Here is a 10,993-nt window from a genome sequence, read left to right as displayed (position 1 = left end):
AGTGGAAAAAAACACATCTTCGTTTATGGAGAACACTTGATGACTTGAAAGCCGATTCCATTCACTGATGGATCGAACAAAAAAGGAACTGGCATACATGTTAGTTCTGGCACTGTATTCCAAAATTTTAAAACAATGATCTGTGCGAGCAGAAACATAATGTGGCCTATGTAAGTATATTTCCTTTCGAATGCCTGTTTTGTTGTGGTAAATTTGGTACAACAGTTTAAGTTTTAATTTCCTTCTTCGAGAGGAGAGGGTTTCCCATCCTAATTCATTTTCCATGACAGTGCAGCTATCAGTTCTCGAGTACCGTCACAGGACAAACCTTGCTGCTCTATTTTGAATGTTTTCAATTTTATTGCTGAGTGTTATTTGCCAAGCGTCCCATACGGCACAAGCGTATTCGAGCAGTGGTCGAACGTAGGTTAAGTAGGCTATTGATTTCAAACAAGGCGGCACGTGTTTCAGATTTCGCTGTATAAAGCTTAAGGTCCTGGCGGCTTTTGCAACTACGGTATCCACATGTGTATTCCATGAACAGTCGGCGATAAGTGTCACACCTAAGTATTTATGCGCCACTTTTTGTGTCACTACAATACCGCTGATGCTATACTGTGAGGCTAACTTATGTTTTTTACGTGAAAACGTAACATGAACACATTTTTTAGTATTTAACTTCATTTTCCATTTAGAACACCATTCAAGAACACATGATAAGTCACTTTGTAACTGGGCAACGTCGTCTTTACATTTTATTGTGTGTCGAGTTTTGTTCTAAAAGCATGAATTTTCATGGTGGTAAAGCATGCGTTTCGACGAAACAGTTTGTATTATGTGACGAGTTTTATTTTAAGAGGATGAATCATGATGGTGGCCATCTTTGCAAGCCTTCGAGCACACAGGCGTTCTGAGCGGCTGTCGCTTTTAGTACAGTGCATCGCTGCAAACAGGAAGGCAGCAATTGGGAAAAAAGCTATCCTCTTGTTGGCTCCGACATTGGCGAGACGGCGAAATGGTGCCCGGGCGGCATCTGTAGGAGATAAAGCAGAAGAGTGAAGATTCTTGTTAGGCTAAAATGTCTTAAAATGCACATAATAACCTAGTCTGCACACAGACCCATTAGGGAAGCCATTCGTATCAATTGATGGCATTCAATGCTAAGTGTAATTTTGAATATCATTAACATGCTCGTAGTACTCCCAAGAGGTAAAAAACAAACCTGTAGAGAATGAGCCCAAATAAGCATTGCCAGTTGGGAGTGTATGGAGGAGAAATAAAGTAATATGGATTAGAGAACATACTGTGTAATTAAAAAGTTCCCAGCCTGAATTAAATGCAGGTGAGGTACTTGGTCAATACATGTTAGCAGGAACAGCATATTGTCACGTCTCGATAGAACGCCAAGGAGGGCCTAAGATAAGTAGGTTTTAATAATCGACTGGAACGAGTCTTGCGCTCAAGCTTCCTCTTTCTTCTTCCAGGCTCGCGCTTTTGTTCCCAGTCGTGGTCTTTTGCGTCCTCTTCTATGCGGCATTTACTCCCTCCACAGGAAGCATTGTCCCGATGAGAACAAAAGGTCAGCCCGAGTGATACGGCTTCACACGTACGACGTGGACGATGTTAGCTTGGTGCTGGCGTCGCTTTGACGTCGACACCCCGTCTGGCACCACCTCATAAGTGACGTCGGTTAAATGTCGCTGAACAACATAGGGTTCGAAGTATGGCCTCAATAGTTTTTCGGAAAGTTCACGGCGGCGAATAGGCGTCCAGACCCACATTTTGTCGCTAGGTTCGTACATTACATGTCGGTGTCTATGACTGGTGCATCGTGCATCATGCTCCTGCTCATTTTTGATCCGCATACGCGCTAGTTGGCGAACTTCCTCTGCACGCTGAGCGAATTACTCGGCGTCCTGATCGAGATCATCGGTGTTGGCATTCGGGAGCAACATTGCATCCAGCATAGTTGTTACAGGTCGCCGGTGAAGAAGGATAAATGGTGTCATGCGAGTGGTGTCTTGGCGTGCCGTATTGTAGGCAAACATGACGTAGGGAAGTATTTCGTCCCAATTCTTATGGTTCACGTCGACATGCATGCAAAGCATGACTGTGAGGGTCTTATTGAGGCGTTCCGTCAACCCATTGGTTTGAGGGTGATAGGCCGTAGTTTTACGGTGACTAGTACCACTGAGGCGAAGAACGGTCTCCAAACGCTCGGCCGTAAATGCAGTTCCTCGGTCAGTTATAAGTGCCGGAGCGCCATGCCTCAGGACAATGTTCTCAACGAAGAACCTAGCTGCTTCGGCAGCGGTACCCCTTGGCAGAGTCTTGGTCTCCGCATAGCGGGTCATATAATCGGTGGCGACAATTATCCATTTATTCCCGGCTGTAGACGTCGGAAATGGTCCCAGGATGTCCATACCAATTTGATGAAAAGGTGTCGTTGGCACTTGAAGAGGGTGGAGTAGGGCGGCTGGTTTTATAGGGGGTGATTTACGGCGCTGGCAGTCTATGCACGTACGTACATAATGTTTCACTGTCGCCGGCAGTTTTGGCCAGTAGTATCTGTGCTGTACTCTAGCCAACGTGCGCGTGTAGCCTAGGTGACCGGCGGTTGGCTCGTCCTGGCACGCTTGCAAAACTTCAGTGCGGAGAGCCGATGGGACGACGAGTAGATGACTGTTTCCCCCAGGACAGAAGTTCTTCTTGGAAAGTACGTTATTGCCAATAAAGAATGAAGAGATTACTCGGGCGACAATCTTAGGCACAACTGTAGTTCGCTTCGCTGAGACATCAGTTAGAGGGAGCAATTCCTGGTCCTCTCGCTGCTGTTGGGAAAGCGTTGCGTCATCTATGACACCTAAAAACGCAGTGTCTTCATCAGTCATAGTGGAAGGTTCGACCGGCGCTCGCGAAGGGCAATCTGCATCCGTGTGCTCCTTTCCAGATTTGTATATAACTGCCATGTCGAATTCTTGTAATCGAAGACTCCAACGCGCGAGTCTCCCTGAAGGGTCCTTTAAATTCGTCAGCCAACAGACGACTTGAAAAGGGCGAGCGTACAAATAAGGCCGGAACTTCATAACCGCCCATATCACTGCAAAGCATTCTTTTTCGGTTGCCGAATAGTTCGCTTCTGCTTTAGATAGGGTCCTGCAGGCGTAAGCAATTACTTTTTCCACACCATCCTGTCGCTGCACCAATCCAGCCCCTATAAGCCCACATTGCTGGCATCTGTATGAAGCAGTGTAGGGGCGTCGTCATCAAAGTGCGCCAGGATAGGTGGTGGCTGTAGACGCCTCCGCAGCTCATTGAAAGCTTGTTGCTCTTCTTCACTCCAGCGAAAGACAGCGTTGTCACGCGTCAGGGAAGTTAATGGCCAGGAAATTCGTGAGAAGCCAGCAATAAACCGACGGTAATAGGCGCAAAGACCCAGGAAGCGCCGCCATGTCTTTTTCTCCGTAGGCGTTGGGAACTTGGTGACTGCGGAGAGCTTTTCAGGATCAGGCTGGACACCTTCTTGGCTAGCGACGTGACCTAAGAACTGAAGCTCCTCGTAACCGAAGTGGCACTTCTCGGGTTTTAGTGCGAGGCCCGCAGGTCTTATCGCCTGAAACACAGCTAGCAAACAGATTAGATGCTCTTCAAACGTGGTCGAAAGCACAATCACGTCGTCAAGATGCACTAGGCATGTTTGCCACTTAAGTCCCGAGAGTGCAATGTCCATCAACCTCTGAAATGTTGCTGGCGCCGAGCATAAACCGAATGGAAAGACCTTAAACTCATACAATCCGTCGGGAGTGACGAATGCTGTCTTCTCGCGATCCCTCTCATCCACTTCGATTTGCCAATATCAACTTTTCAAGTCCATCGATGAGAAGTAACGTGCGTTTCGTAGGCGATCAAGGGAATCGTCGATGCGAGAGAGAGGGTAAACGTCTTTTTTGGTTACTTGGTTGAGCTTGCGATAGTCTATGGAAACTCGTAAGCTGCCGCCCTTCTTTTTGACAACTACCACGGGGCAAGCCCAGGGACTCTGTGGCGGCTGGGTAACGTCGTCTCTAAGCATTTCGGCCACCTAGTGCTGAATGGCTTCACGTTCTTTTGAAGCCACCCGGTAAGAATTTTGTCGAATCGGGAAAATCGAGTCATCCGTGATAATCCGATGTTTTGTCAAAGGCGTTTGACCGATCCGCGATTCTGAAGCAAAACAGTCTCGAAATTGATCTATGAGATCCAAAACGCGGTCCCGTTCTGAAGAAGACAAATTTGGGCTCACATCGACGATGGTTACGGGTGTCTTGCACGCTGATCCTTTCTGTTGCAGCAAGCAGCAGTGCTGCGCATTTTGGAGGCTGTCGAAAAAGGCTACAGTTGTGCCTTTCGGAATTTGCTGACGCTCGTCGCTGAAGTTTGTCAGCAGCACTTCGGTATGCCCATTGATCCTGTTGACCAGCCATCGAGCTATAGAAACACTTCGGCTGAGCACCAGGGTAACTGGCCGTTCGGCGACGCCATCGCCTGTACGCGCCACGTCGCATTTCACTTCAACAAGAGAGCATGATCGCGGAGGTAATGTCACCGTCTCATTGGCAATGCGTAAGGGTAATAGTGGTACTTGCGCATAACCAAGGTCTTCCTGGTTATTAGTGATGGCAACGACGCTGTCACGGATGCTGATTACAGCCCCATAAAGACGCAGAAAGTCCATACCCAAGATGAGGTCTTTGCAGCAGTCAGGGAGAATAACGGAGCTGCCAACAAACACCGCATTTCCTATTCCTATCCGAGCAGTGCATTTCCCTGTCGGTGCCAGTAGCTGACCCCTAGCACTTCTTATTACTGGCCCAGTCCATTCAGTTTTGGCTATTCGCAGTGTGTCGGCCAGTTTCTGGCTAATAATTGAAAAATCCGCCCCGGTATCCACCACAGCATGTACCTTCAGCCCATCAACGGAAACGGCGAGGTCAGCGCTAGCAAAGTTATCTGGCTTGCTCGTTTCTTTCGGCATTTGAAGCGGAAGTGCGGCAAGGTCGGCGCTGTCAGCTTCGTCGTCATGGCTGATCATCTGGTGCGGCATTTTCGTCGGTAACGTAGACGCCATTTTCGGCGGTAGTGCGGCAATGTCAATGTTAACGGCGGTGTCAGAAGCACGGGTTGTCGGCAATTGCGGTGGTGATGAGGGTTTTAACACTTTTCGACTGGTTGCAACCTCCCCTCGCGAGGTTGCGGCTGTTAGTTTCCCCGGCCAGGGCTAGGGGACCGCCGTCCGCTAACGTCAGCAGTACTGCGACGCATCGGCGAATAACGTTGTGGCGATGGGGAGGAGCGGCGGCGGAAGCCTGGGGATTCGGATTCCCTGCTGACCGGAGGGTCGTCCTCGATTTGGACAGAGTCAGTGTCGAAGCGGCGGCGAGCAGAAGCAGGCAGAAAGGCTTGCCCCTCTTCGCGGTAGCGGCAGTACCGATATACATGGCAGTAGAAACAAAGTGGTCGGCTGTCATAACTGCGCCACCTGTCAGTTCGGCGCAGTTGAGAGCGCCTGGAAGGCGCCCACTGAGGTCCCTGGAAGTACCGCCTCTCCGGACGGCTCGGTGAGCTCAGTGAGCTCGGTGGGGCGTGGTCTGGAGGTGGGCGACGAAGGACCGCGGCATAGCTCTCGGGATGCAGCTCGTGTTAAGATGCAGGAATGTCCGTCTTGTAGCTGACCGGTTGGGGAGCGTGGTATGGTTCGGAAATGGCCGCCACGTTGTCGACTGGACGAGACTCGTTGCGTGGTGCAGACGGTGATAGGGAACACAGAATTTCATTCCTCACAGCTTCCATGAGGTCCCCTGACGACTGAGCCTTCGCAGCCGTAATTCGCTGCAACTCCTCAAGGACATTCTCTCTAATTATGTCTCGAAGAGTGGTCTTATCTGTTGCAGTCAGCGCCGCCGTAGTCGTCGCGGCACAGTTGACAGGACGGTTGTACTGGCGGCAGCGATCTTGGAAGGCTCGCTCTATAGCCGTAGCGTCCTTAATGAACTCACCCACGGTTTTGAGTGGGTTGCGTACCAAGCCGGTAAACATCTGTTCTTTAACACCGTGCATGAGATGCTGTAGCTTTCCTGGCTCACTCATATCAGGGTCGGCACGGCGAAAAAGGCGTGCCATGTCTTCCGCAAACATAGCCACGCTCTCATTCGGCTTCTGGACGCGCACTTCAAGCAGGCGTAGCGCATTGTCTCGTCGATCACTTCTCGCAAATGTGTCTACCAGCTGGCGGCGGAAGTCATTCCATGTGATAAGCTGGCCTCGTGGTTTTCAAACCACGTTCTCGCATTGTCCTGAAGGGCGAAATAAACATTGGAAAGCTTCTGGTCTGCGCTCCATTGATTTATCTTGGTCACTCGCTCAAACTGGTCAAGCCAGTCCTCCACATCTTCAAACGCTTCCCCGCGAAAGCACTCTGGCACCTTGGTGTTCTGAAGAGTCACCGGCGTAGGGTTGGGATGTGCCATTGCTTGGGAGACCTGGTGAACTTGGGCGTTTGAAGAGTCGTTTGGCAGTTGGCTGAACTCCGGGGATAGGCCTAAAAGGTGGCGGCTAGCGCGATGCACGGGCGTGTCGATGTCTGGGATCCTCTGTGGACTGCCGGAAGGAGTTTTATGCATACCCCAGCGCGCTCCACCAGTGTCACGTCTCGATAGAACGCCAAGGAGGACCTAAGATAAGAAGGTTTTAATAATCGACTGGAACGAGTCTTGCGCTAAAGGTTCCTCTTTCTTCTTCCAGTCTCGCGCTTTTTCTTTTGCGTCCTCGTCTATGCGGCAATATGACCACTGCATTCTCTGGAAAATGAATGCTGATGGGAAGGAAACGCTGTGTACGGCTGCATAGACATTCAATGCGCGACAAAGTTAGCCAATTTGGTTTTGAGAAACATTTTAAGAGGTACTAAATATTTTACTGGATAAATACTGAATAATAATCAATGAAAAGGTACTGAAAGAGGTACTGAATATTTTCGGCAGATCGTTTGCTCATTATTAAATATATCCCCGATACTCCGGATAGCTGAATGAGGCTGAAAAGGAAGGTTCATCTGTGGCTCAAATAGCTTGAAGGCCTTCATGCATGTTTGTAAATGCAAAATTGTTAATTTTCTAATTGTCAGCGTTTCCGATCACGCCTAAATTGATTGGAGAGGTGAAATTATTGTATTATACAAAACGTGCCGTCTTCTTAATTATTGCTTACGAAATGTAGTCAATGTATGACGTTGCTACGTTTGTTGGGATATCCCGCCCAAAAAGAATAAATCATACTAAGTGTGAACGCGACAGGTAAGCGAGAGATATTTAATCCGTACTTAAAACAAGGCTGACCTTTTGAGTTGTGTTGTGTTTTGTTTTATGGCACAATCTAAGGCCATCATGCTCCAAACTCGGGGTTGGCTGACCTTTTGAGTTGTGTTGTGTTTTGTTTTATGGCACAATCTAAGGCCATCATGCTCCAAACTCGGGGTTGGCTGACCCATTTGAAGTTATAAAAATGTCAACCAGTCTTTTAGTTTAAGACGTGTCAAAAATGAATTCGATTACATAAAGTAAATTTTGTTTTTGCCCTGGCAGTTCTATAGACGAAATTAGTTCAGAAATCTGTATGATAACATTTAAAAATAACCCGCCCCCCCCCCCCCCCCTTATATCTTTGCAGATATGACTGCCTTAACAGGAATTACAATGATTAGGGGAATGATAAGAAAACAGTAGTGATTCAACCACTTTTGAAAAACCACATTATAAGAATTATGAGGAAGCAAAATGCTACACCACTGTGGAGATACTAAATAAGAAATTTTTTTGAGCTCATTCTTATATACCGCTGCATTCATTATCGCTTAGAGGAGCACTTAGTATTAAATGACTGAGAAAGCTTTCGAGGTACATACTTTTTTGTTTATAGAGACATTACCGAGTTTCTCGGGGCCCGTATTGTCGCCTTGTTAATAGTGCCATGTCCGACACAAGAGCAGTGGGAGGCGGCCCTGACCAGCGACAACCTGGACCAGCAAGCCTGGATTATCCAGCTAGTCCGCAAGTCAGCTGCTGCCAGCGGAGCCCTGGACTAGGGGCACCGACCACCCAGCTACTGCGAATTATTATGCTCATTATTATGCACATTAAAAGTTTTCTCTCTCTCTCTCTCACGCCTTGTTAAAAACCCACTGACAAATCCTGCATATCTTGATTTGCATAGCCGCGAAGCTTTGTACGTCTGCTCCGCGCTTAAAGCGAGCAAATGTGATCTGCCACATCGTGACGGGAGTCGTCGCCAATATATATATATATATATATATATATATATATATATATATATATATATATATATATATATATATATATATATATATATTGTGAGCCTTCCACGGATCTTCTTTCATTTGTACATACCATAATCTTCTTCTTTCTTTTGTACAAATCATCGTCATCGTCCCGCGGCGCCGGCTCCAGCTCGCGCCTGGGTTCACCATCAGATTAAAACGCTGTCACGGCGTACCTTGCCTTGCCGTCACGACTTTGGCGTCTCGATCTGGCCTTCTTTCACAATATATATATATATATATATATATATATATATATATATATATATATGTGTGTGTGTGTGTGTGAAGGAAAGAAGCCAACAGTCGGCGACGCACCGAGATTTATCGCGAATCGTCGCAGCTTCCATATTGGCCTGCATGGTTGTAGATTTTTCTCACGCCTTGTTAAGATATTTAATGCGGAAATCTGGGAGATTTTGTGTTTATATTCAAAAGACATAGTTCTAGCGCATATCACAGAAATGAAGGTAGCCCCGGTGATATGCGCTGGAACGAGGTCTGTTTTATCAAGCTATGCCTTCTGAATGTTTTTACTGGATTTGAATCAAGTGATGCCAAGAGCGGCAAGGTTTCTTTCTTCTGAGGACCGCCTGACACGCAACTTGTTATCGCTCCGTTCAAATTATCCCCTTCTTTGTGGGCACAACCAGCCAGCTGATTTTTTCTCGGCGCTTTCTGTGCCTACCTGTCCACCGGGCTTCCGTCACCACTGTATGAATACATACATCTCATATTGAACCAGATACCGCGTTACCGCTTTTGAGATATCAGGAGAACGCTCACCGGCAGTATTCGCAGGTAAAATCGTCTTAAATCGGCATGCGCGCGCATAGGTGTCAGATACCTGGCGCCCTCAAAGGAATCTCGCACATGACAGGACGAACAAAAACGTGCGCACTGGTGACGTAAATGCTCACGGTACATTTGCAACACACTACATGGTAGGCTAATAGTGTCAAAGATTTGAATAGGTTATGCTCCGCTAAGTGATTTTGGTGGGTGAGTGGAAGATACGGACCTGAAACAAGCCCTAAATCCTACGCTCTAGAGTATACTCAAACCTATGGGCACGTTGTCAATGTTCAATATTTAGAGCATATTCCTAACAAAACTGTGAAATTTCAAAATGAATAACATTTATTCATGCAAATAAATGCAAGGCGATTCTGTTTAAAAGATATTTCCATAGATGGCACCACTTGCACCAGCAATAATGTGAAAGCTCCGAAAAGGGAGCAAAGCGCCATGCGCTCCGGCGCGGTCGAACAGTTCGGCGGAATAACACATTTACGGGCAGTCAGCCCATGTAGCTTTCTTCTTTTCTGCCAAGAATGGGGACCGAAAATATGTACTGGGGTTTTACAATGAGCAGGGTTTACTAGCAGTCTGAAGGCGTGCACCGAAGCAGCTTTGGTACTTTCTCGTCTAGCGCCAACAACCATCACGTTTCGTGTGCAGTTATGTACCTGAAGTGGTGCACTAGCAGGTCGCCGGTGCTCGAGCGTTTGCACTGGCGTCCTTCGCAGCCGCCGCCAAAATACTCTGCCCACTGGGAGTCATCGTACCCATGCGCCGAATTTCCGGAACAGTACACATCTGCATGGACATATTCTGTAAGAGGGCGCGCTGCAATTTGTCCCACGCTCAGCTGTAAAGTATTCACCTCGAACGCAATGCAAGGAGTGGCAGCACCTAACCGTTCCAGCTTTCTAAATAACGTTGGAAATTCTGCCTGTACCCGGAGCGTTGTTGTAAGTAATTACAAATTCATTCTGCTTTTCCACGCAACCGCTTCACGTCATTAACTGGATACTCCCTGAGTTGTTTCTTTTGAGCCTGTTCTTAGTAGCAGTCCCTAGCTGTTCGGCAGTGGCAGCTATTCCAAATAACTCTGCAGCTAAAGCTCAATGGCTGTAATATCCTGAGCTCACCTTTCACTCTGCGCTATCTTCCTCAAATGCTCGTGTGGATGCTTTAGAAATACACGTTTCACTTTAGTCAGCCCCTTTCAATTTCCCGGAAAACTCAATACTTTCCAATTGTCGACATTGCATATCGGCTCGATGAAATTACCCCGCTCGTGTGTGCAAAATCATGCAGCGCCTGCCGGTTGCAATGCTTCATAGATTAGCTGAAAATTCTTTATACGTACCTCCACCGGTCTGGTAAGGTGTGACCGCGTACATCTCGAACAATGACTCTGTCATTGCGACCCCGAGGCAATACCCTAGCAGCAGAAACGACAACAATATCGACATGAGCCGTCGCGTGCCTCCATCTCTCGCTGGTTCCATGCTCTTAGGGGCAACAAGCGTAGACGACCGCTTACGCCGGTCCGAGGCGCTGACTACCGATTAAGCATAGGCCAGCCCATGTTTTCTGCGTAAACAGATGTCCTCAGTAAGTGAAACTTCCAGCTGTACATGGTAATCATGGTCATACTCCACAATAGCACAATTTTCTTCCTTAACGCTTGCGAGTCGTGACAAAGAGGCCTGTTTTTATTGAAAGCAAAAGATTCATGAATGCGTACACGGTGAATCATTGGTAAAGCTGTCGCAATAAGGAGCTGAATAGCATGCGTGACCGCAGCGCGGATGCTGCACTTGCAAACAGGCA

The 10,993-nt window shown here is 47.6% G+C and overlaps 1 protein-coding gene across 1 annotated transcript; it reads right to left on the bottom strand.

Moving 5' to 3' along the window:
• Positions 1 to 927: 927 nt before the first annotated feature.
• LOC146194397 (uncharacterized) lies at positions 928 to 10,581 on the bottom strand. Its single transcript, XM_084596546.1, has 3 exons — positions 10,527 to 10,581; positions 9,841 to 9,970; positions 928 to 1,033 (listed from the first exon to the last, which is right to left on the bottom strand). Exons 1-3 carry the CDS (start codon positions 10,579 to 10,581, stop codon positions 928 to 930), a joined length of 291 nt encoding a protein of 96 aa, XP_084452672.1.
• Between the last annotated feature and the right edge of the window lie 412 nt (positions 10,582 to 10,993).

The sequence above is a fragment of the Amblyomma maculatum genome, chromosome 3, assembly GCF_055883805.1.
Source record: "Amblyomma maculatum isolate TAMU_Amacu chromosome 3, ASM5588380v1, whole genome shotgun sequence".
NCBI classification, from domain to species: Eukaryota; Metazoa; Arthropoda; class Arachnida; order Ixodida; family Ixodidae; genus Amblyomma; species Amblyomma maculatum.
The sequence above is the reverse complement of the archived record's forward strand: the minus strand, read 5'-3'. Positions and strand labels throughout refer to the sequence as shown.

Bases quoted from the DNA above. Each gene is read 5' to 3' on its own strand.
- LOC146194397 (XM_084596546.1), bottom strand. From the start codon at position 10,581: ATGACAGAGTCATTGTTCGAGATGTACGCGGTCACACCTTACCAGACC. The intron at 9,971-10,526 runs GTACGTATAAAG...ATGTCCATGCAG, and splicing joins ACCTTACCAGACCGGTGGAG to ATGTGTACTGTTCCGGAAAT. The intron at 1,034-9,840 runs GTACATAACTGC...TATCTCCTACAG, and splicing joins CTGCTAGTGCACCACTTCAG to ATGCCGCCCGGGCACCATTT.